The 27,137-nt window shown below is 40.2% G+C and overlaps 2 protein-coding genes across 2 annotated transcripts in view; one reads left to right on the top strand and one right to left on the bottom strand.

Annotated features, from left to right (window-relative positions):
- The window catches only part of LOC126187414 (probable medium-chain specific acyl-CoA dehydrogenase, mitochondrial), an 88,254-nt gene extending 84,042 nt beyond the window's left edge, over positions 1–4,212 (bottom strand). The window contains exons 1-2 of the mRNA XM_049928486.1: positions 3,844–4,212; positions 3,552–3,651 (exon numbers count right to left, since the gene is read on the bottom strand). Coding sequence (XP_049784443.1) covers positions 3,552–3,651; positions 3,844–3,861 — 118 coding nt within the window. The 5' untranslated portion in view covers positions 3,862–4,212. The remainder of the gene's footprint in view (positions 1–3,551; positions 3,652–3,843) is intronic.
- Positions 4,213–17,139: 12,927 nt separating this feature from the next.
- LOC126102253 (craniofacial development protein 2-like) lies at positions 17,140–26,214 on the top strand. Its single transcript, XM_049912323.1, has 2 exons — positions 17,140–17,982; positions 26,152–26,214. The coding sequence occupies exons 1-2, from the start codon at positions 17,140–17,142 to the stop codon at positions 26,212–26,214; spliced, it is 906 nt and encodes a 301-aa protein (XP_049768280.1).
- The last annotated feature ends 923 nt before the right edge of the window (positions 26,215–27,137 follow it).

Below are 27,137 nucleotides of genomic sequence, written 5' to 3' on the forward strand. Positions count from 1 at the left end.
ATTGAATGACATGGGGAGAGGCTACAACCCTGTCTCACTCCCTTCCCAACCACTGCTTCCCTATCATACCCCTCGATTCTTGTAACTGCCATCTGGTTTCCGTACAAATTGTAAATAGCCTTTCTCTCCCTGTATTTTACCCCTGCCACCTTTAGAATTCGAAAGAGAGTACTCCAGTCAACATTGTCAAAAGCTTTCTCTAAGTCTACAAATGCTAGAAACGTAGGTTTGGCTTTCCTTAATCTTTCTCCTATGATAAGTCGTAAGGTCAGTATTGCCTCACGTGTTCCAATATTTCTAAGGAATCCAAACTGATCTTCCCCCGAGGTCGGCTTCTACCAGTTTTTCCATTCGTCTGTAAAGAATTCATGTTAGTATTTTGCAGCTGTGACTTATTAAACTGATAGTTCGGTCATTTCCACATGTCAACACCTGCTTTCTTTGGGATTGGAATTATTATATTCTTCTTGAAGTCTGAGGGTATTTCGCCTGTCTCATACATCGCTCACCAGATGGTAGAGTTTTGTCACGAATGGCTCTGCCAAGGCCATCAGTAGTTCTAATGGAATGTTGTCTACTCCCGGGGCCTTGTTTCGACTCAGGTCTTTCAGTGCTCTGTCAAACTCTTCACGCAGTATCATATCTCCCATTTCATCTTCATCTACATCCTCTTCCATTTCCATTATATTGTCCTCAAGTACATCGCCCTTGTATAGACCCTCTATATACTCCTTCCACCTCTCTGCTTTCCCTTCTTTGCTTAGAACTGGGTTTCCATCTGAGCTCTTGATATTCATACAAGTGGTTCTCTTTTCTCCAAAGGTCTCTTTAATTTTCCTGTAGGCAGTATCTATTTTACCCCCTAGTGAGATAAGCCTCTACATCTTTACATTTGTGCTCTAGCCATCCCTGCTTAGCCATTTTGCACTTCCTGTCGATCTCATTTTTGAGAATTTTGTATTCCTTTTTCACACTAACAGAGTTAAACTATTGTTCACAAATTTTTTTCTGGCCTAAGCTGCCAAGCTGGCAGTCTTGTGCGTGAGGTGTGCTTGCTTGTGTGCACCAATGGTGTGTGTTTCTCTGTTTCTCTTTTGCTGATAAAGGCTGTGGCTGAAAGCTTTGTGTAAATGTCTTAAATGTGACTGTCTGCAACTTAGTGTCTCTTCCCTACGCTACACAGCAATCTACTATCTTTTTCTACATTGTTAAATACATGTGACATATGCGGACACGGGTCAAGAGCTAGTTTATTATTTAATGATGAGATACAGATTTCAAAACCAGACTTTAAACTGCAAAACACTTTGAGGTACAGGTGTACCTTCTGACCATAATTTATTGGTCATGACCTGAAAAGGTTGCAGAAAAGTAGGAAATGAAAGAGAGACCTGGATAAACAGAAATAACCAAAGACTGGCTGGAGTTTCACACACAGCCTTGGGCAGTGACTGATGGGAACACGAGAAAAAAATACCATGAAAGCAGTAAGTGCAGCAGAGGATAAGATAGGCATCATAATGAATGTTACTGATGAAAGATGAAAATATAAAAATTCAGCAAATTAAGTGGGCAAAAATGAACACAGATGCTTAAAAAATGAGAAACAACATTAAAAAAGTTAAGGCAAGTATAGCTAGAGTACAATTCTAGTGATGCAGAAGCATGCATGACTAGGTGAAAGATAGATAACTCTTTAGGGAGACTGAAGAGACCTTTCAAGTAAGGAGAACAGCCGTATGAACATCAAGAGCTCAAAAGGCAAGCCACTACTCCCCAAAGAAGAGAAAGCTGAAAAGTGGAGTTGAATGAAGAAGGGCTCTACAAGAGATATGAACTTGAAGGCAATATTACAGAGAGGGAAGAGGAAGTATATTTACACGAGATGGGAGCCATGACAGATCTATTCCACCTGTTGTGCAAGATATAGGAGACTGGAGAGAGGGAAAAAAAACATATTTCAAGAAAATAATTCCAGTTTGACAAAAGCAGGTGCTCACAGGCATATTACTGAACTATCATTTTGATAAGTCATGGCTGCAAAATACTGACACAAATTGTTTAAAGAAAAATGGGAATACTACTGTAGATGAACGTACAGAAAGATCAGTTTGGGTTCCACAGAAATGTAGGCCATTATCCTAAAAGACAGGTTGAAGAGATGCAAATCTACATTTACAACACTTGTAGACAGAGAGAAATGCTATTGACAATGTAAATTAGACTACAGTCTTTGAAATTTTGAAGGTAGGCCTAGCAGGGATAAAATACAGGAAGCAAATGTACAACTTGCAGATGAAACCAAACTGCAGAAATACGGGTCAAAGGACATTAAAGGGAAGCAGTAGCTGAGAATGGATTGAGAAATGGTTGCAACCTATCCCCGATACGTAAAGTCTGTACACTGAGTAGGGTGTGAAAGATATGAGAGAGAAATTTAAAGAGGGAATTTAAGTTCACAGAGAAGAAATAACAACTTTGAAGATTGCCAATTGCACTGCAATTGTCAGACAGAAAAGGGCCTGGAAGAGCAGTTTAATGTAATGTCTTTAAAAAAGTTATAAGATGAACAAAAATAACAGTAAAACAAGGGTAATGGAACGTAAGCAAATTAAATCAGGCAGTTCTAATAGAATAGGAGGCACTAAATGTAGCAGATGAGTTTTGCTATTTGGGCAGCAAAGGAACTGATGGCGTGTAGCCTTGCACTGAAGTGAAATGCGAGCAATAAGTGGTTCAGACAAAAATAATAGAACCTTCTAAAATGTTGTGCTACAGATACATGCTGAAGACTACAGAGGTAGGTCTAGACTGAATAACTAAAGAGTGTGAATGGAATCAAATTGTAGAAAAATAAACCTGTGGCACAACTTGACTAAAATAAGGGATTGGTTTGTAGACAACACCCCGAGGCATCAGGTAATTTTCAATTTCAACTGGAGGGAAAGGTACAGGGCATAAAATTGTAGAGGGAGACCAAGGGATGAACACAGTAAGGTGGTTCAAATGGCTGTACATTGTAGCACTTATGTAGAGATGAAGGGAGATCGCACAGGATAGGCTAGCACACGACCTGCAAGGAACCAGTCTTCAGCCTGAAAACCACAACATTCTTCTCGTTCTGTTTCCTGAACTTCATAACAGACGATTTTATTGTCTTCTAGAAACTTACTGCCATACTTTTAGAATGAATACTTCATTCTGATACCACAGAATAATAATTAATGAACGTCACTAGAAAGCACTGCACAAACTACTTAACACGAAGAGCTTTTGAGGGCTACAGTAACATTTTAGCCTGTACTTATCTTCTGCCAGTAAGCATCAAGAAAATTCAACAGTAGCTGCTTGAGAAAAGACAGTTTCGCCCCCTCGTGATGTATATCCTTAAACATTTGTGAGGTTGCTAAAAAGCAAATTATATATTACGCCTAGTAAAGGAAACATCAGTAGCAGGAATTCATGCGGTTTCGTAACCCAAGCACTGTTCCACATTTGCATAACCCATTAAAAACTCTTTCCAGTGCGTAAAAAGCGTTAAAGGTGCTCACCAAACGCATATCCATTTGGATGGTGTCCTTCTGCTGCAGCTGGTTTTGCAGCAGCACTAGACAATGTCCTCAGGCCAGGTCGTAAAGGAATTCCGGCAATCTAAATAAAGATGGGGCAGATATGGTGAGACGTCACGTAAAAATTCACATTAAGGGTTCTATTCTGCAGCATTCTCAGGATAATGTTTTGGAAACCTTATGCTAGCATAAACTTGCTGACAAAACTGTAAACAAACAGATGATTACTAGGCATTAAAGACGTATAAATACTGATAAGATAGTAACTGCGTACTTTTCTTAGCGCGGACATCGTGCTGTCGGTTAATTTGTCGATTCGACGGTAGAAACTATTCAGCCAATTACCCACTGTCCGACCTTTGTACACATTACACAGCGAACTTTCCCCTCTACAGTCCACATTCCACTTGCCTGAGAAATGTCTACAAAGATACTCAATACCGCATCAGCTGTGCTTAGACTGCCCCATAGCCAGCTGAAACTAGTTTCCTTTATTGTATTAATTCAGTTTTTAGGCAGTGGAAAACTATCGGAGTTCTAAATTAACACCATATCATAAAGCACACTGAAATAGGCATAAAGCCGCGTTGGCGCGTTTACACATGCAATGATTTACGGCGCCACACGTACTGTGCCGTAGGGTTCGCATTGTGTAAACATTAGTGGTGGGAAGGAAATAGCGTATCTGTTAGAAATCACAGTGACTGAGAAGTCACAGATATCACAGTAGCAACTTTAAGGCCCGTCCACACTCAACGATCTGTCTGCGCAAATGTCTGCCCACATCACTTCTGCGCAGACAGATCGTTGCGTGTGGACAGAAGATTTGCACCAACCTGAGGTGTGTGCAAACCTGGAAGTTGGAGGTTTGAGCGAAACCTCTCAAATCTGTGGGTTCAAACCACATCTGCGCAGACAAGTTGGAGCGTGTGGACAGAAGATCGCCGCAAATCTGGCGCGAAACAGCTGTTTGCTCAGTCTAGTGTTTGTATTTGTGCGCACAGGGCATTAAAATGGCTGATACTCGTCAGTTTTCCCGAGAGTTTGTAAGTGAATTCACTGAAATATGTAGAAACCACCCATGTTTGTGGAAGATTAAAAGTAAAGAATATAGTGACCGGCGACCGAGACAAAAAGACAGCAGCACACAATGCTCTAATTGAAAAAATTGCGTGCAGTTGACGCCTCGGCAAACAGAGAAGCAGTAATAAAAAAAAAAAATCCTTGCGAACTGTTTACCGAAAAGAGTTATCCAAAGTTCAGAAATCTAGAAGATCTGGTGTAGGAGTAGATCAAGTATACCAGCCAATGTTATGGTATTTTGATCTGCTTAGCTTTCTTAGTGATCAAGAAACGCCAAGACCAAGCAGGAGTACAATTGAAGATGAAATTGGAGTGTCAATGTTACCGCCAGCCGTTCATGAGGGGAAATTGCCCTTCTCATACAAGTATTTTTTCTCATAATATGAAGGGTTACAAGCATTAAGAGATAATTATAAGTTTCGACATCCATCCGCAAATAATTTCGCCAGTCGTTAGGTTCGCCCTGCAACTCTCGCAGTAAATTTACGTGAGAAAACTGCTTTCGCTTTAGCAGCCACTGTCCACACCATTTTGCCAGCTTTCTCTGTTTCCTGCGTTTGGTCTGAATGTTTTTTGCAACACAAGTTGCGAACACAGACCACAACAGAACTTCCTCCATTTCTATATTTCAAAATAACTGAATTAAATTTTTGACGTTTACGGGGAGCGTAGTCCCTTGCCACTGATATTTCTTTTCTACACCGGCAGATGGCGGGCGAGTAGTAGATTGGGGTTTGTGTCGTGTGAACACACCACATTTGCAGCGATCTTTTGCATGTACAGACATCTGCGCCGATGTCTGCGCAGACAGATCGTTGCGTGTGGACCGGGCTTTACAGAATCTAACTGCGATTTCAGTCACAGTTAGCAGTCGCAAGTAGTATTTCATATTCAAAGACGTGAGCCATCTATTGGTCGAATTTAGCACTGCTTTCTGCGATGTCAGTGACAAGTCGAAACTAATGCTCGGTTTACACTAGCAAGTTATTGCAGCAATTTACTTGCGTGGAGGAACTTGCCGCGCGATTTGCGAGTGTAAACATATCGCCAAGTCGACTTGCGACTGTAGCAATTTATTGCGGAAGTGACTTGTTGCACGTTTTCCGCTTCCAGTGTGAACACCACGCACGAAGTAGCTGCAAGTAACTTGCAGCTTTTAGGATTTATTTCTATTTCCTGCAAGTAGGAAGCGCAAGTTATAGTAAGTATGTTGTCTGCATAACATTCATATTTAAAATTTTACTTAATGTGGTGACTTAATTTTATGCAATCATCTTACGTATTATACGCAAACAAATTTCAGAAATGGAGGAGAGACGGGAATGGATGAAGCAGGATACAGAACATTTTATTGAAGCAGTGGAGAGTTACCCCAAAATACGGAACGTGCATAACCGAGACTTTAAGGATAGAGTGAAGAAGATGAGAGGTTTAAATGAAATCTCGTCGATATTCGACACATCTATAAAAGAAGTACATAGGAAGTAGCATAACTTGAAGACACAACCCCTTTGCCACCTGCATCCACTCTCTTGTTGTTTTAGGAGTCTAAGACGATGTGTAATTATTACATGTTCTATTTACTTAGCTTTTCACTTCCCATTTTATGAGCATTAGAAAAAAAACATTTTTATAAGCATATAATTCTGTAAAATGCAGTTTATTTCAATAAAAATTTTATTTCATTGTTGTGTTTTCACATACCTTCAAATAATTTTCCCTTTTCAAGACGTTAAAAAAGGCTCTACATACATCGGGTACGATCAGAGAAATCGTGCAGACGGTAATATGAAACAAGTACATTAGGGACTTGTATGAGTCTCCTACAAAGAAAAGATTTCAAAATTCAAACATTTTTGGTTGTATGTTTCACATAAATAAATGAAATGCCTATTTTATTCGTAGCTCACCGGTAGCTATAAATCATATAGAGTGATGAGCAAACGTTCCTTTGCTAAAACAGCAGTACCGAAGTTTGTGTCTCGTTTTGATATGACGGGCACTATTAACATCAACAAATACTGAGGATCATTTGAGGACATTCTGCAAAAGTTTTCAAAAGTATCCATGCTCTCGATACTAAGTTCTTGCAAAAGGTTATTACAGGCACCATTTTGCGATCTTCTTATTATCTACTCTCTAACCCAAATACTTCTCTTTTTCTTTTTCACGTTTTGCATTACAATTACAAGAGCTGCAGCATATCTCAACCGCCCACTTGTCATTTTACACTTTGGCTGACACTCGTAGTGGTACTGAAAGCATATGTAAACAGTATCAGCAAGTTGTTGACGCAAGTTTCTTGCCAAAGAACTTGCAGAAGAATCTTGCTTAATTCTTGCGCTGCTATGTAAACACAGCTGCAAGCGGCTAGCAATAACTTCCAGCAATAACTTCTGCAAGCGACTTGCTAGTGTAAACCCAGCTTAAGAGTCGCAAGTAGCAACTAAAAAGCGCGGTTAACAGTGGCATCTGTTGGCCAAAGTTCGTACTACGTTCATCTCTGCGGTACGCTATGGAGTCCAACTGCGATTTCCGTGACAAGTCGCAACTAAGAGTCGCAAGTAGCAACTAAAACGCGCAGTTAACAGTGCCATCTGTTGGCCAAAGTTCGTACTACCTCCATCTCTGCGATACGGTATCGTGTGTAACTGTGATTTCCGTGACAAGTCGCATCTAAGAGTCGCAAGTAGCAACTAGAAAGCGCGGTTAACAGTGCCATCTGTTGGCCAAAGTTCGTACTACGTCCATCTCTTCGATACACTATTGAGTCCAAGTGCGATAGAAGCGTCTCGCGGGCCCCGAGGAATCATGACGTCACATCATGACATGACGTCGTCTCTCACGCTAGCCAATATCGCTGGTAGTTTTCGAAACGCGGATATTCTTTGAACATGGCATGTTAATGCATTGTGTGTGTGTGTGTTAGAGGTGGGCCAAACGGTTATTCTGGAGTAACCGTTATCACAGTTCCAGTTATTCTTTGATAACCGTTATCGTTAACCGTTATTAATAACTGCCAAGTTATTTTTCGCTAGCGAATACCGATAACTCCGACAGTTAAATAACGACAAAGTTGGAATCCATCAGCCCCCCACCTGCTCTCGACTGTGGTGTCACCTTTGCCGACTTTTTCGTGCTGTGTTCTAGTGACTATTCAGTGTTGTGTTGCGAACAGAAACCATGCTGTCGCTGGGTGTGCATTTTATATACTTTGCGAACAGAATCCAGACTGTCGCCGTGTTTTTTTTTTAATTGTCTATTGTTTCCCCTGTCTGCTCCGTATGTATTTTTATTCGCTTCATCATCCCTCTGTTGTTTGTTTTAATTTCCCCATTTTCTTTTCACCTTGTTACTCACTAAGTCCCCGATTTTATCGCCTGTTTTTTATTATTATTTATTCTCCTGCTCTTTGTCAGAAAATCTGTAGGCTGCAGAGCGGCGTCCTAAGCTGCTGCCAGCCCGCCCCCTTCGGGGGGAATTGAAATTCAATAAAGGAAAAAAAAAAAAAAAAAAGAATCCAGCAGTTTAGTTATCAGTATAACTGCGAGTAGTGTGAAATAGCAGGAATGTCGTATGAATCGTGTCATAACCTTAGCTTATTAACTCCGGGTACATTTTAGTTGATGTTAGAACGATTATTAGTGTTTCATATTATATGTTTGTAGGTTATCGATCGCTATTAGAAATATTATCTTCGCAGCTGCGACAGAAAGTACGCGGAACTTCGCCAAAGCTCTGTTTAAGTAAAATGTTAACAACGTGCGTTTTTAAGTATGAAGTAATATGTAAACTGAGTACTGTAGGTTAAATTCGAAGCTTAATTTCTTGTGCTGCTCACATAATAGAATAAAGTGTACAGCCTTATAATACAACAAAAAATATACGTAATGTGACAGATTCGTTTACTCCTGTGCTGTAAAAGCTAGTCCTACTGGGGAAAGTGTGAGTATGCTAATCCAAGTTTTATGTCAGATTTGCAAACTGCTCGATTTCTCCAGCGACAGCATGTTTATAACATATGAAGACATGCAGATCGGAAAGATTGACAGTGTTACATTTCTGGGACTACAACTCGATAATAAATTCAGTTGGGAAGGGCATACCACATTTTTTCATTCTGTTATTTCATAAGGGAGCATATTCTGTGGGAACTTATCAAACATAGCAAAAGTTTTTCGCATGTAAAAGTGTGTAATAAAAATCGTTTGTGGTATCAATTCAAGAACATCATGTAGGAACCTGTTCAAGGAACTTTGTATTCTAACCACTGCTTCCTAGTATATTTATTCCTTTATGAGATTTGTTACAAGTATTTCCACCCAATAGCTTAATACATAATATCAGTACTAGAAATGGGAACAGCAATCTACATAAAGACCTAAAATTACTTACCTTGGTCCAAAAGGGGTCCAATATTCAGGAACATGCATTTTCAATAAACTGCCAGCAAGTGAGCAACCATTAAAAACTTGGTTTCAGATAAGGCACGGTTTACAGTGTGTTTGAAAGACTATTTGATACAGAAGTGTCTGATTCCACCCGTCATCAATATGCCGGAAATGGCTATTTTAAGTGTGTCTATGACGTCACTACATACACATGACAACAAACACGAAGATACATATAAATAATACAATAACATTTCCCACCAAAAATACAATCAAGCCAATGGGACAACTGCAGGAAGTTGGGGGTTTTAGGGTGAGGACAAGCTAGTAAAAAAACACACCATGATCCCAAAAAACAAAATGAAGAACAAAAAGAAAAAAAAATTACAGCATTCTGCTACACCAACAAAAATCTGCAGGAATCGGACACTTCCCTTGAACAATATAGGTCAACTATAGGTGACCATACCAAAACACCAATACCCACGACTAAAAGTACGAAAATTGGAATCAGACATTTCCCTTGACCTATATAGGTCAACCTCAGATGACGATACTAAAACATCAACACACACAACTATGAAAATGGGAATCGGTCATTTCCGGTGACCTATATAGGTCCACCACAGCTACTGACGCCAAAAAACCAACACATACAACTGCGAAAAATAAAACCACAATCCCAAAAGTCCACAAATCAATCATCCCTACATAAATTAAATCACATTCAATACATCATAAATACACAAAACATCACAGCTAGAAAAAAAAATTAATTACCACCAGCAAATTCCGGCAGTGCAACCTAGATCGACAGGCCCCCCCTCCCCCCCCCCCCACACACACACACAAACCAACTCATAAACACCGTGCCGTAATGACATTCACACACCACAACACCTTTACGTCGAAGCAGACGGGTGGAATCAGACGCTTCCATTGACCCCTCCTTCTACTCTGTAGATGAATATCGTAACAGAGACTGATAGACCAGCTTAGGTAAAAATTCTGCTATATTTCAGCTTTGACAGCACTTGGTTGCAACAGTCAAGATCGGGTATTCTGTGTATGATAAATTTATTAAAAGTACATAACTGTGTTTTATTCTGTCAGTGTACCAAGTCTGTAAATATTAGCAGTTACTGTGATATATTCACATATTTTGACAATCTCCTGACAAATGATGAGGATAATAATTATTATATTCCACTGTATTATGTTATACTTTCTGACATGTCATTTGTCATTCGCGATGGCCAGCGGCTATTTCCGTAGCAGTACGAAAATATTTGTTCGCTCCAGTTACTATCCTCTCTGGAAGTATCACCTGGAACTACGACCTTTAACTGGAGTCACCGAGTCAGGAACGTCTAGACACACAGTTATTCCGTTACCAGCTTCCAGGTTATCTGTGGTGGTAGCCCGATAACTACCAGAGAACTAGAACTACGAGCCAATAACGATAACTGCCAGAGGAGAATACCGGTCTCTGACAGTTATTTCCATAGTCGCTCGAATTCCTAAGTAACTTCCCTTCTACTACCCGTCCAAGCTAAATTAACACGTAAGGCGGTGGCTTAAGGGAACGACCGTACTTGTTAATGCCTGTACTGCAGCTCCTATCAGCCACGGCTCGGACATTAACTTTATTTAATTGTTAATGCTAAAAGTAACGAAGGCCCACGAAATAGTACACAGTTCTTATCAACAGATGGCGCGCAGTCTCACAGTTATTCCCATGGTCTATAGAACGCCTTCCAAATGCGCAGTACGATCTTCGGTCAACAGATGGCGCGAGGCACTGTTGACACTCAACAGTTATTGAAATAACTGCCAGAATCAGAGGAACGGTTATCGCAGTAACCGTTACTTCGCAGTAACCGGTTATTTCTATCAGTTACGTTATTTTTTGACACCTCTAGTGTGTGTGTGTGTGTGTGTGTGTGTGTGTGTGTGTGTGTGTGTGTGTGTGTGTTAGTGATGGGCTAAACTGCGATTTTCCGATATCAGTGATTTCTGTGAATGCTACTTTTGAGTATCTGTTATTCTTAAATGTGATTTGTCGCAGTTACGAGTCGCAGTTAAGGAACATAGGTCGTGTATCCCTCCGCCACTGCTATTTCTGCGATTTCTGCTACTTCCGCGATTTCTGCTACTTCTGCGATTTCTGTGACTTCTGCTACTTCTGCGATTTCTGTGATTCCTGCGATTTCTGCGACTTACCACCGTATGAAAAAGTTACATCTGTCAACACAGAAAATTGCATCTCAACAAACCTGTCTTTGGCAAGTATGTTTTACGTTTTTTCTTCCGTTGGCTTTAATTTTGTATTAAAGAAACAACTGTGAAAATATTAATAGTGTAATTAATATGTAAGTAGCCGTACAGTACCGTAATAGTTCGTATTTAGAAAATGAATTCTAACATATTGTTATGTTCACAGGTACCTGAACTACATTTCAGTCACTCAGTAAAGTGATAACTCAAAATATCATTGTCAACAGATCTGAAGAAATTGCCACTGCGTCTTTAGACCGTTTACGTCAGACGAGAGGTTAGTTTCTAAGCGTTTCAATAGACTTAATTACTTCAGTGTGATCGTTCTTGCAAATGTGATATTCATTATAGCAAATATTAGCAATCTACTCTGTCAATTATATTGCTAGTAATTAATGACAGCAAAAATTGTTTAATAATCCTTGTGTTTTTGCAGACACAGTTCTGACTCTGATTACTGGTTGCTGTACGTATCTTTCCACATCAAGGCTGTTTTTGAGAGAGACTCGTGAAGATTCAAGACAGCTGTTAGAGGATTTGCAGTTTAAAAGTGAAATAATTGTGAAATAAGTGTGTGAATGATTAAACTGTGTTTTATTGAAGTTGTTGTGCGATTTTAAAGGAATAATAAATGTCAAATACAGTGAGTGAATAATAAAAATCTCATTTTCCACATGTTTAAGCCGCCCTATACCCATAATTTTCCGCCACTTACTTATTGGTAAACACTTGGTGGAGAGTGACATGCCGCCCCCCCCCCCCCTTTCTCCACAATCTTGGTGTGACAGTGATCTGTAACTTATCCCGAAGTCTGCAATATGCATTTTGAGGCTGTTGATATGAAAGTGGGAAGTACAGATCTTCCAGTTAAATCAGGAATAGCTTAAGTGCATTACTTGAAAGTAACACAGGAAAAGCTTACTTATGTAGGTGGTAGTAGTGTCGGCAAAAAGTTCTTGTGTGTGAAGTTGCCATGTAGAACACCAGGTGTAAAACTTTTCTCCCGAGTCTTGAACTGTGTCGGAACAAAAGTGAGGCATTCATATGACTGTTTTCATTTCTCTACACTTATACAGATGTCTGAGTTCTGCTGTGTTAACACTGCAAAGTCCTGCAGGCATGTGGAGTATTAACCAAAACTGTCATATTGGAAGCAGAATCAAACACATTTGTTACGTTACTTGATATTTTCAGGAGAAAAAGGCAATGTTGTTTCTTATTAATATAATACATTCAGAGTCACAGCAGTATTTGACCAACCATAACTGATGCTGAATGTGCATGTCGTCATATATTATGAAGGGCTTATTTCAATAGTGGTAAAAGTCCATTACCTCCACTTTTCTGTCTATAATGCTTCTGAAATTAGTGATCCAAACAAACATAAATAAAGGTTCATCTCTAGCAAGAAGCCATATGCTTGAATATTTCTGGTATCTCAAATGCAGATTTGTCAGTGCTCATTTAACTTTAAGACTCTGTATCTCAAAATGAACAAAAATGGACTTGTACTACTATTGAAATAAGCCCTTCATATGCACACACAGCACGTCGATCTCGTGAGGCACAAGGCTCTCATAACAAAGTACGTACGTCGGTCAACAGATGACACTAGGAAAAGTATGTTAACTGCGCTTTTCAGTTGCTACTTGCGACTCTTACTTGCGATTTGTCACAGAAATCGCAGTTTGACTCGGTAGCGAATAGCGTAGTATGAACTTTGCTCAACAGATGGCAGTGCTAACTGCGCTTTTTAGTTGCTACTTGCGACTCTTAGTTGCGACTTGTCACGGAAATCGCAGTTAGACTTGATACCGCATAGCGGAGATGGACGTAGTACGAACTTTGGCCAAAAGATGGCACTGTTAACCGCGCTTTCTAGTTGCTACTTGCGACTCTTAGTTGCGACTTGTCACGGAAATCGCAGTTAGACTCGATACCGTATCGCAGAGATGGACGTAGCACGAAGTTTGGCCAACAGATGGCACTGTTAACCGCGCTTTCTAGTTGCTACTTGCGACTCTTAGTTGCGACTTGTCACTGACATCGCAGAAAGCAGTGCTAAATTCGAGCAATAGATGGCTCACGTCTTTGAATATGAAATACCACTTGCGACTGCTAACTGTGACTGAAATCGCAGTTAGATTCTGTAAAGTTGCTACTGTGATATCTGTGACTTCTCAGTCACTGTGATTTCTAACAGATACGCGATTTCCTGCCCACCACTAGTGTGTGTGTAAGTAATGGCGGGTTTTGTGATTTGTGTGCGTTAAAGCTTTTCAATCATGGGAAAAAATTGATAATACTTGCTGCAAAAGCAGATGTTTGCAGAGGAGAAAGCATAGTTTATATTCCAGATAATGGACGGTAAGTAACTTACGTTAGTAATCTTATAATGCTCAAGAAAAGTAAAGTGTATGGTAAATCTACAGAAATTTCGTTCTTTGTGCCTATAGTATTCTGATGCATTATGTTACCCAGTAAAGTTTCTTTCAATGCATCTATGTGGATTATTTGTGGTAATGGCGTATTCTCATAACAAATGGCTTCGGTATTTAAGTTGCAATCATCGTAACTTTTTCCTGATCAAAAATTGTGTAGTAACTGTATTCTAACGTCAGTAACCTGCACATTTGAAAACTTTTGAATGTTCAAAATTACATCATTCATCATAGTCAGTATTTTTTTACAGTAAAATAGGTATGAATAGCAATGACTGAATCCAGATTTGTGAGTGATGTAATCTGTTTTTGTAATGGATGTTTCAGTTTCTGAAGTGAAAATCCAAAGAAGAGAAGACAGCGAGAAGTAGCTTTTTGTCTGTTTCATGGTTTATAGGCCTACTGGGGAAACTCGCCATGTAAAAAAACGAGTAACGCATCAAGCTTGGTACCTCTATGGTGATGTGGAAATCCGAGCGTTGTTAATAAATAAATTAATTCAGTGTGTGTGTGTTTCTTTTGATTCCTTTATCATGTTGCTTATAGTAGACCAAATTTAATTCAAGTACCCAGGTGATAATTTCAACATAAATTGGACTATGTGCATAGCTGTTTCTAATGGCTTTGCTGCTTCTCAGAGGCAAAGTATGAATATTTACCATCCTCTGGCATGTGCATTCACTAGTCATTTATGGCAAAAGAAATCACTGGCTGAAAGCATAATTTGCTTGGTAGACATAATTGGAAATGGCCTTTTTAGTTATAATTTTACGTTTTTAGATTATAGTACTCCCTGAGAGATTATCTTCTGCATTTCTTGACCCTGACATGACTAGTAATGGATGTTTCACCACCAGGTTAGGCATACAGCATTAAGTGCCCTGCTATGCTGTGAGCAGCATGGTAGTCAATGTGTTAAGCAGGCATTTAGGAACTTTGAATGTGAAGTATATGCATCTGTACAGTCGTGGCTAAAAAAGAACAGCTAGAATGCTAATTACTGTTTCAGGAATTATCCTTTACCCAGTTAAATATGTATCTAAAAATGAATTCATGAATAACTTTGTAGTCATTTAATCGTTTGGTTTTGTAAGACATTTAAATAAAAATACTGCAGACCCAAAAATAGTCTGGAAATGGCAAGGAATATCAAATATATGTAAATATTTTTCCTCAGTAAGATAAAAGTGTAAAATTGCTGATACTTGGTTGTTACCATATCACTGCTGGCCCCAGCAGAGCAGTCTGCTGTGACCACCGGCACATTCATGCCAGCCAACAGGTTAATACACAAAACAGGGCAGTGCAAGACTTGGTCCGTAATTCTCATTGGTTGAAGCAACTAAAATCAAATTTCTGAGGTGTGCTGGAACTGTGTTGTTGGTATATTCCCTAGCATGATTTAAAATTTTTGCATTGAAATGGCACTGACAGCGCGTAACATATTTTGCAACAGAGAATAGATACTAAAAAATTTATGTGGGAATATATTTCAAGAAACCCTTTCATACCTAACCTGACAATTATATTGACACACAAGTAAACCCACCTGAATGGCACACTGGGTTATACAAGCATTAGCTGTAGGTGTAGAATAGGTAATTTACACAGAAAACTTTTCATACAAATTTTATTGTAAAGCACACTAAAGTTAAGGGAAAGGTGCAATGCCTAGATGAGATAAACGTGGACACGCAAGAACTGGTTTTGCTCAGATATATGGAAAATTAACTGTAGTATTATATGACATACAACACATCTGAGGTGCAAATTTGTGGAGAGGAGAAATTGCATTGAACCTGTTGTGTATGGTGCACATTTTGTTACAGTGCTGGGATGATGTCATCCAGATTTCAAAATTAGTGGTCTAGTAATGAAACTCTCATCAGTTTAATATTTAAAAATAAACATGCCTGAAAAAGGAAGCTGAATTAGGACTTTCAATTAAATTGCAAAAATGTTCTTGTTTTGCACATTCACTGCGGATGACACTTAAAAGCACGGTGTTAGTAGCTCTTATTGACCTTTGTGTCAGCCACAGTGAACATGTTGAAGGTTTTAAAGTAACAAAGTAGTTGTTGACATTGAGGTATTAATAGATGACAGCAGGAAACAGCAATGAAATAATGTGAATTACTTAAACCAGGAATTAAACCAGTCTACATAGCTTTGAACACAGCCAAAAAATGGTTGGTTGAAATGGCTCTGAGTACTATGGGATTTAACTTCTGAGGTCATCAGTCCCCTAGAACTTAGAACTACGTAAACCTAACTAACCTAAGGACATCACACACATCCATGCCCAAGGCGGGATTCGAACCTACGACCGTAGTGGTTGCGCGATTCCAGACTGTAGCACCTAGAACCGCTCGGCCACCCTGGCCAGCGAACACAGTCATTTCACACTTCTTATTCACTGCATATTTGTGTGCTATAACTAATACAGCAACCTTTTATTTTCTCATCTTTGATCTGGAACACGTGTCACATCTTACTAGTTTTCCTAGAGCAACTCTAGGTTTACAAGATCCACATTTCAGAATTCTGGTAATTGCTAGTCCTACCTCATGCTGAAAGCGTGGGTTGATAGCTGTCTCTTCAGATATGATCTCATCAACTGCCATTTCAGAAACTTGAAGCAAAAATGTGATTATTCAATTTTCTGTCAGTGATGAATATATCGCTAATGTATAGGTATATTCATGATGGTATAGAACAGTGCAGGGCCATCACACCTGCTGGGTGGACTAAACTGTGCACTTCACATCCAGTGCATCAATTTCTTCAAAGGTAGTATCATAGTACACTACTATCTCAGACTTGATTCTTGCGATGCTCAATGAAACAGCATTATGCCTTGAAGACACTAAACTAACAGCCTTCTTAAGTTTTTGAATGAAGGATATAAGAAGTAATATATCCAAAAACAATTAAGTTTTACATTTTGCTGTCAGGAACTCTTTTGGAATCTTTGCTTTTATTATTGTTTTGTACATGTGTGGCCTTTTTGTTTCCTCTTCCCAGTTTGACAAGCACATCTGATTTGCTTAATGGGGATATTTATGCTTACAAAAATAAATAAATAAATATGTGTGGGTTCCTGTAGTCATGTCCTAGTTGTTGAACCACGGGCAACGTATGAGTGGCCAAGTAAGTGGTCCCGACAGTCGGGATACCAGTTACTTTGGAATAAGGCTGGGCATCTCGGACATATTCTGAGTCGTGGTCACCTTTTGTGCTCATACGGCAAAGACTACCAAATCCACCGGTTAGTCCCTCAGCCGTTAGGGGTAAAACCCAATGGGACTCGGGGCAAGTAAGGCTAGCAACCTGCTTCCCTGGTACTCTAAATATGATGCTGGCAATAATCAGAGCAAAATGCCTCGGACCTTTGGAGGTGGCGGAGTCCCACCTCTAATTGACAAACCAGGGACTCCTAAGATACGACTCAGCAAGCGAATGGTAAGGAGATGGAGAGCTATTAATATCAATGGGGGCTACTATGGGAAGAAGGTAGAGCTGGTAGAGGCTGCAAGTAAGATGGGGTTGGGCATTTTAGCTGTTAGTGACATTCGGGTAAGGGGTGAGAAAGAAGAGGAAGTGGGAGAATACAAGGTCTACCTGTCAGAAGTCACAGTAGGAATAGCACAATGGGGTGTAGGGCTTTACATCAGGAAAGAAATGGAACCCAGCGTAGTTGCAATAAGGTATGTAAACGAACGACTGATGTGGATAGATTTGACAGTGTCTAGCAAGAAAATTAGGATTGTGTCAGTATATTCGCATTGTGAAGGGACAGATCAAGATAAGATGGATAGTTTTTATGAGGCACTCAGTGATGTAGTTGTTAGAGTAAAGGACAAGGACAGTGTTCTGCTCATGGGTGATTTTAACGCCAGGATTGGAAATCGAACAGAAAGGTATGAAAAGGTTATGGGTAAATTTGGAGAGGATATGGAGGCCAACAGGAACGGGAAACAACTCTTGGATTTCTGTGCCAGTATGGGCTTAGTAATCACAAACTCCTTTTTTAAACATAAGAACATTCACCGGTATACTTGGGAAGGCAGGGGAACCAGATCTGTCATTGACTATATAATAACAGATCAGGCATTCAGGAAGGCTGTGAGGGACACACTTGTATTCAGGGGATTCTTTGATGACACTGATCATTATTTAATCTCTAGTGAAATTGGGATTGTGAGGCCGAAAGTGCAGGAGGTCAGGTCCATATGTAGGAGGATAAGAGTGGAGAAACTTCAGGATAAGGAAATCAGGCACAAGTACATAACAGCGATCTCAGAAAGGTACCAGTTAGTTGAATGTAGTCAATTACAGTCATTGGAAAAGGAATGGACAAGGTACAGGGACACAGTACTAGAAGTGGCTAAAGAATGTCTTGGAACAGTAGTGTGTAAAAGTAGGATGAAGCAAACAGCTTGGTGGAATGATACAGTCAAGGCAGCCTGTAAAAGGAAAAAGAAGGCGTATCAAAAATGGCTACATACCAGAACCCAGGTAGACAGAGAAAGTTATGTTGAAGAAAGAAACAAAGCCAAACAGATAATTGCAGCATCCAAGAAGAAATCGTGGGAAGACTTTGGAAACAGGTTGGAGACTATGGGTCAAGCTGCTGGAAAACCATTCTGGAGTGTAATTAGCAGTCTTCGAAAGGGAGGTAAGAAGGAAATGACAAGTATTTTGGACAGGTCAGGAAAACTGCTGGTGAATCCTGTGGATGCCTTGGGCAGATGGAGGGAATATTTTGAAGAGTTGCTCAATGTAGGTGAAAATGCGATCAGTAATGTTTCAGATTTCGAGGTAGAATGGGATAGGAATGATGATGGAAATAGGATCACATTTGAGGAAGTGGAAAAAATGGTCAATAGATTGCAGTGCAATAAAGCGGCTGGGGTGGATGAAATTAAGTCTGAACTCATCAAATACAGTGAAATGTCAGGTCTTAAATGGCTACACAGGATAATTGAAATGGCGTGGGAGTCGGGACAGGTTCCATCAGACTGGACAAAAGCAGTAATCACACCAATCTTTAAACATGGAAACAGAAAAGATTGTAACAACTACAGAGGTATCTCTTTAATCAGCGTTGTGGGTAAAATCTTCGCAGGTATTGTTGAAAGGAAAGTGCGAGTATTAGTTGAGGACCAACTGGATGAAAATCAGTGTGGGTTTAGGCCTCTTAGAGGTTGTCAGGACCAGATCTTTAGCTTACGGCAAATAATGGAGAAGTGTTATGAGTGGAACAGGGAATTGTATCTATGCTTTATAGATCTAGAAAAGGCATATGACCGGGTTCCTAGGAGGAAGTTATTGTCTGTTCTACAAGATTATGGAATAGGAGGCAAACTTTTGCAAGCAATTAAAGGTCTTTACATGGATAGTCAGGCAGCAGTTAGAGTTGACGGTAAATTGAGTTTATGGTTCAGAGTAGTTTCAGGGGTAAGACAAGGCTGCAACCTGTCTCCACTGTTGTTCATATTATTTATGGATCATATGTTGAAAACAATAGACTGGCTGGGTGAGATTAAGATATGTGAACACAAAATAAGCAGTCTTGCATATGCGGATGACTTAGTTGTGATGGCAGATTCGATTGAAAGTTTGAAAAGTAATATTTCAGAGCTAGATCAGAAATGTAAGGACTATGGTATGAAGATTAGCATCTCCAAAACGAAAGTAATGTCAGTGGGAAAGAAATATAAACGGATTGAGTGCCAAATAGGAGGAACAAAGTTAGAACAGGTGGACGGTTTCAAGTACTTAGGATGCATATTCTCACAGGATGGCAACATAGTGAAAGAACTGGAAGCGAGGTGTAGCAAAGCTAATGCAGTGAGCGCTCAGCTACGATCTACTCTCTTCTGCAAGAAGGAAGTCAGTACCAAGACTAAGTTATCTGTGCACCGTTCAATCTTTCGACCAACTTTGTTGTATGGGAGCGAAAGCTGGGTGGATTCAGGTTACCTTATCAACAAGGTTGAGGTTACGGATATGAAAGTAGCTAGGATGATTGCAGGTACTAGTAGATAGGAACAATGGCAGGAGGGTGTCCACAATGAGGAAATCAAAGAAAAACTGGGAATGAACTCTATAGATGTAGCAGTCAGGGCGAACAGGCTTAGATGGTGGGGTCATGTTACATGCATGGGAGAAGCAAGGTTACCCAAGAGACTCATGGATTCAGCAGTAGAGGGTAGGAGGAGTCGGGGCAGACCGAGGAGAAGGTACCTGGATTCGGTTAAGAATGATTTTGAAGTAATAGGTTTAACATCAGAAGAGACACCAATGTTAGCACTGAATAGGGGATCATGGAGGAACTGTATAAGGGGGCTATGCTCCAGACTGAACGCTGAAAGGCATAATCAGTCTTAAATGATGATGATGATGATGATGATGATATGTGGATACAATGCAACCTGCAAACCAAGATCATCCTCCAAAACTTTACGAGCCTAGGAAATAAGCACAATGATTTGGACGTAGTAGCATGTTTTAATAAACCAGATGTTTCAGTTATTACTGATCATTGGTATACCAAAAAAGAATCTTATTATGCACCCATTAACAAAGAATTTCTGCTCATCTTTTAGTAGGGATATCAAACCTTATGGTGATGTTGCAAAAAGTGGCAATAATTGGTGCTCAAAGATGTAATTCCTACGTGTTGAAGGTGTTACTCAACTTTCTGCGATAAACTATAGATGGGAAAGGAAACATAATTTTAGATATAGACAGACCTACATCTGAAATTACTGATTTGTTTTAGCTAATCGCTATCAGTTGCTTGTAGAGAGAGATAGTAAATACTACGGGAAAACGGCTGGTAATTATGCTGATAATGTTCACAGTTTAATAAAACCTTATCTAACACAAATCAGTTTTCACTCATAAGGATGGTGAGTGGCACACACAGATCTAACATTACTGATAGGTAATACAGGATCCCCAGGACTTTGTACTGGGATACTTTCTTTTGTTGATTTGTGTAAATGACAAAATACTGCTCCTCAAATTCAAGGATAGTTCTGTGTACTGATGCTACACCCATTGCATGCAAGTGTAAAGATTATGAGCAACTAAAAAAACTATGAAACTGTATTACAAATGAAATAACTCAGTATTTCTATGAAAGTCATCTCATTGTCAGCACAAGATAGCAGCAGTAACGGATTTTCACCCCACAAGACAGATTTTTAAATTCAGTTGTGCACTGGAACTGATATTGTCATGAAAGAAAACTACTGCTTGGTTACAGTTAAACTTTCTATATTTAACATGTTATAACCTGGAAAATAATTACCGTACAAGAACATAACTTGGTAGCATTAATGTCAAGGACATGGGGAAGAGAAATAATGCAGAATCAATTCAACTGAAACACTTGTAATGTGCTGCTACAGTACACCATACCATTACATACCAGTACCATTACTGGTGACGGTGATGGAGGCTGTTATGAAAAGCTTGTGATATTATTCAAATCTGATATGGCAAGTTAACAGAACTTTTGATCCATGTGAGTAAAATTATTGTGTAAAATCGATAGTGCAGCTTCTTAAAGAAGTCTCTTCAGGGCCTTCGAAGTCTTTCACTTACATGTCAACATATTTACTCCCTAATAGTATTTGTTGTTCATAATAGGGGTAATTTTACTCTGTTCAGTGAAATGAACTTGCAAAATACTGGAAGGAAAAACAATGTCCATGTAGACTATACATCCTTGCCTACGATTCAGAATGGAATTTCACATTTTGATCGAAAGTCTGTAACAGGTTGCTGCTAGACATTAGGCAGAAAACTGAAAATCCTAAGATATTAAAAAAATACAAAGTGAAAACATTATTTTCTTAGCCTCTCCTTCTATAATTATAATTAAACGTAATGTTTCGACTCAAGGATGCACATGCTAGTTAACACTGAGGTTCAAATTAACAGAGTTTTAATGTTACCATTATATGTAGGGCTGCCAGTACTCATTGTAAAATTCTGAAATGCTTTGTACGAAGTATGAGAGAAAAACAGCACTTGAATAAAAAAACCATTTCTAGCTTTCAGAGTCATTACTTCCTTCCTCTGGGAAGATGAATACGTTTTGTGACTGGAAATGAGGGGAAGATCACTTAGACCACCCGTATAGAACACTTATGTGACACATTCATGAGTACTTCTCCAAAGTTTGAGATCCAGGTCAGATTTAAGCAACACATTGAAGCAACTCAGAGGCTGGATGCTAGATAGGTTACCAGTAGTTTCAAACTATGTGCGAGTATTATTTTGTATAACACTATTGAGAAAATTTAGAAGGCATGAGAAATCAGGGCTCGGACAGCCTTTCTTCCCTCTCTCTATTTGCGAGTGGAACGGTACCATTTTGTTGCTTGTGTAATATGTATATACATAAAAATACGGAAGAAAATTGTTACTGCCTACTACATTAAGAAGTAATAGTTAAACTAACCTAAAGCTTCGTGATTTAGTTCAAATGTTTTGTCCCACTGACACACTCTTGACAATCAGTGCATCTATAGCAGTCTTACAATTTGGAGATGTCAGTATTGCTTCGATCTACACTCCTGGAAATGGAAAAAAGAACACATTGACACCGGTGTGTCAGACCCACCATACTTGCTCCGGACACTGCAAGAGGGCTGTACAAGCAATGATCACACGCACGGCACAGCGGACACACCAGGAACCGCGGTGTTGGCCATCGAATGGCGCTAGCTGCGCAGCATTTGTGCACCGCTGCCGTCAGTGTCAGCCAGTTTGCCGTGGCATACGGAGCTCCATCGCAGTCTTTAACACTGGTAGCATGCCGCGACAGCGTGGACGTGAACTGTATGTGCAGTTGACGGACTTTGAGCGAGGGCGTATAGTGGGCATGCGGGAGGCCGGGTGGACGTACCACCGAATTGCTCAACACGTGGGGCGTGAGGTCTCCACAGTACATCGATGTTGTCGCCAGTGGTCGGCGGAAGCTGTACGTGCCCGTCGACCTGGGACCGGACCGCAGCGACGCACGGATGCACGCCAAGACCGTAGGATCCTACGCAGTGCCGTAGGGGACCGCACCGCCACTTCCCAGCAAATTAGGGACACTGTTGCTCCTGGGGTATCGGCGAGGACCATTCGCAACCGTCTCCATGAAGCTGGGCTACGGTCCCGCACACCGTTAGGCCGTCTTCCGCTCACGCCCCAACATCGTGCAGCCCGCCTCCAGTGGTGTCGCGACAGGCGTGAATGGAGGCACGAATGGAGACGTGTCGTCTTCAGCGATGAGAGTCGCTTCTGCCTTGGTGCCAATGATGGTCATATGCGTGTTTGGCGCCGTGCAGGTGAGCGCCACAATCAGGACTGCATACGACCGAGGCACACAGGGCCAACACCCGGCATCATGGTGTGGGGAGCGATCTCCTACACTGGCCGTACACCACTGGTGATCGTCGAGGGGCACTGAATAGTGCACGGTACATCCAAACCGTCATCGAACCCATCGTTCTACCATTCCTAGACCGGCAAGTGAACTTGCTGTTCCAACAGGACAATGCACGTCCGCATGTATCCCGTGCCACCCAACGTGCTCTAGAAGGTGTAAGTCAACTACCCCGGCCAGCAAGATCTCCGGATCTGTCCCCCATTGAGCATGTTTGGGACTGGATGAAGCGTCGTCTCACGCGGTCTGCACGTCCAGCACGAACGCTGGTCCAACTGAGGCGCCAGGTGGAAATGGCATGGCAAGCCGTTCCACAGGACTACATCCAGCATCTCTACGATCGTCTCCATGGGAGAATAGCAGCCTGCATTGCTGCGAAAGGTGGATATACACTGTACTAGTGCCGACATTGTGCATGCTCTGTTGCCTGTGTCTATGTGCCTGTGGTTCTGTCAGTGTGATCATGTGATGTATCTGACCCCAGGAATGTGTCAATAAAGTTTCCCCTTCCTGGGACAATGAATTCACGGTGTTCTTATTTCAATTTCCAGGAGTGTATTAATATTCCCTCATTGAGCTCTTTTTATCTTAAGATAACATAAACTGGATTTTTGAGAAACTACATACAGGAAGATGTGATTGGCATATAGCTGTTTGTTTACAGAAAAACAACGATCAAAATTTAAGCATATCGGTAACACACACTGGGCAAAAGCACATATCTGGGCAAGCACACTATACTGGATTTCGCCCCATTTTCCCTAGAAACCTTGACTGGAGTAATAACTTTATTTGCAGCATAGTCTGAGGTCTACATTAGGTTGAAAAGCGATAATTTCGTTGACAGTTGTGGAACACAGCGAATGAGAAATAAAGGTTGTGGTAACAGACAGACGTGTGTCTTTGCCTAATATTTGTTTGCGGCATATTTAAATGCACTTTCCCACATTTAACGCATTTCTCATAATAAAAAAAAATAAAACTACTAGGTCATCCCCAAAAAACATATATTAAAAAATGAACAAGCATCCGACGTGTTTTGACGCATGTTAGGTACTGATATCGTACACAAACAGGAAAAATGCAATGGGCGTTCCACTACGCATCCTTTACCATATTTGATTCGTTTTTCCGCATTTGCTACTGCTGGTATGGGTTCAAAGACAAATTCGTGCTGCAAACGTCTCAGTGGTAGTTAGCCTACATTAGTAAGATGCAGTTAATGCGTTAAAAGCATTTAGACACATTTTCCGCAATGCGTAATACGTGTTATGCTATAAATCACTCTGCCTTTCGCGCCAGTAATTTTTAATCAGTTGGCTTCAATCAATCACGTACGACTCTAATATGTAACCTTGACTACGCTGCGGATTTATCATGTCACTATAATCCAGATTATTCGCATTTAAACCTTCTTTCTGCATTTTATTCTGTTAACGGAAGCTTCATTCAAACAATCTGGATTGATTTGACATTCCAAAACAACAGCTGAAGGCACGTCTGTATAAACACTGTAGCCAACGTGTGACGTCACTTGAGTCAACAGAGTTGTTTACAGGTCTAGTCACCAGGCAGCGCTGTCACGCTTTCAGCCTTACTGATGACGTCATGAAGCGATTCCTCGGGGCCCGCGAGACGCACGTACTGCGATTTCCGTGACAAGTCGCAACTAAGAGACTTGCGTCTAGGGGACGCCAAAGAATTGGCTTTGCTGATTGGCCACGTCGTGCCATGACGTCGTCTCCCACACCAGCCAATCCAGATCGTTGCTACTTTCTGAAACGCGCTGTTCTTTAAACGAGGCCATTCCTCTGTCGATACATTGTGTGGCTAACTCGTTATAGTACTTCACTGTTGTGTGTTCTAGGCCTATGTTTATAATGGCAGATTCCAGCTTCGAAAAACTTTATACGCACACATCAGGAAAATGCACGATGGAGAGCCCACAAGACGACTGCAGCTATTCCTTCAATACATTGGCTAGTTTGAGAGCACATGTGGAGGAAAAAGCACGTGTTTCGAACTGCGGATGAAAAGATTGTATTCCAGTCAATGGACGGTAAGAAACACCGCATAATAATAAGTTTTTACTATTCAGTAGTAGGATCGTTTCTGGTAAACCTGTAGAATTTCGGTCTTTGTGCATTCAGTAATGTGGTGCAATGTTGTACTGCAAAGTTTCTTTCAGTTCGCATGAAAGGATTATTTGTATTAACGGCCTAGTCTTAGAAGACATTTAAGTCACAATCATTGTGATCCATAATGGGTAATTAACAAACCTTATTTTTACTGTCCATAAATTGTGAAGAAACTGTTCTTTTTTTCGTATCGCTCAACGCATGGAACCCAGATTGGAATCCAGTTTCATGTGTAACAGATTTCTCTTAGCAAAAGGAACAATTTAGACATACCGGGAGATAGTGAGCAAATTCTGAAACTGTGGGAAGAAATCGCTGTCACTTGTTAACTCTCGCTCCAAGAAAGAAGGTCAACACTGTGCCAGCAATGTTCAACGAACATCTAACAAGCAGAACTTCAGTACAAAAAGTGTCTTTGGTAAACCAACCCTGGCTGAAAAGTCAAATGTTGCTAGTGCTTTGGTGCAACCTGACAGTGAAGTGTTGAGTGTACATGTTGGCTTTGATCACACATACTCTAAGAATTAAATTTATCTGTCCTACAGTTGTGTGTGCATGTTAGGGTGTCATGGTATATAGGCCTACTGGGGAAACTCGCCATGTAAAAAAAAATGAGTAACGCATCATACTCAGTACCTCAGGGTGATGTGGAAATCCGAGTGTACTAAATAAAGAAAATGTCACTGTTTGTGTGTTTCTTTTGACTCATTTATCCTATTGCATATAGTTAACAAAATGTAACTGAAATATCTACTAAACTGTAACATTAATTTCAAAAGGTTTTGCTATTTTTCACAGGTAAAGTATGAGTATTCACCAGAATCCTACAGTACAAATGTTTTCCAGTTGACAACTGAATGAAGTCAAAAAGCAAAATTAGCTTGGGAAAGCTGAAAATTGTTTATTCAGTTCGTTATTTTTTATATTAAAACAATTCCCGAAAATCTATTTTGCTGACTTTCTTGGTCTAATTTTCTATATTTAACATGTCGGTTATGACATGCTTGGTGATGGATGTTTTGTCACCAGGCATATGGCATCAGGTGTGTGGCTTTTAGTGACAATACTGCAGTCGATGTGTTAACAGCTTTTCGGGACCTTGAGCAGGAAGCATATGCATCTAGAAGTCTTGTTTAAAAAGTGCAGCCAAAATTCTAATGTCTGTCTGAGGAATTTTCCTTTAATGGAAAGTTTTTGCCCAATAATTCAGTTAATGTCTGGTAATTACTTAATGTGGTAAGTGCTATGAGGCCAACACCAGCCACAGCAGAGCCGTCTGCCATGGCTGCTGGCAACTTTGTGACATTGAAGGGATAATATACAAAAGTGGGCTGTGCAAGAAATTCAAACTAGTTTCCTTTGGTTAAAGCAATTAAAATCAAACTTGTGAAGCATGTTGAAAATCACATACTCCTCGCCATAATTTAGTGCATAATATATGGAAATGTTATATTTTCTTGAAACCTTAAGAACCAAACCAGTTGGTTGAATTAACATATGAGTAAACCCATCACAATAGCACTATGTTACGCATTAATTAGCTGCAGTTACAGGATAAGTAAACAAGGACAGTAAACTTTTCATACAAATTTTATTATAACGCTTGCAAAGGTTATAGAAAAGATGGACAACAAGATAAACTTGTGTAGGCATCATTGTAAATACATTTTTACTTCAAGAAAGCTGAATCGGATAATAATCTCAAGATGCCTTAAATTGCATGACACATCACCAATCAGGTATTTTCTGTTGGAGAAATAGTCTGGTTTTTCAGAACTTTTTCA

Source organism: Schistocerca cancellata, chromosome 1, assembly GCF_023864275.1.
Source record: "Schistocerca cancellata isolate TAMUIC-IGC-003103 chromosome 1, iqSchCanc2.1, whole genome shotgun sequence".
Taxonomy (NCBI): domain Eukaryota; kingdom Metazoa; phylum Arthropoda; class Insecta; order Orthoptera; family Acrididae; genus Schistocerca; species Schistocerca cancellata.

What these genes read in the sequence shown, in the direction of transcription:
- LOC126102253 (XM_049912323.1), top strand. Translation starts at nt 17,140, where the DNA reads ATGCCTCGGACCTTTGGAGGTGGCGGAGTCCCACCTCTAATTGACAAA. An exon ending in TGAGGCCGAAAGTGCAGGAG is followed by an intron (nt 17,983 to 26,151) that starts GTCAGGTCCATA and finishes TATTTTTCACAG; the next exon opens with GTAAAGTATGAGTATTCACC.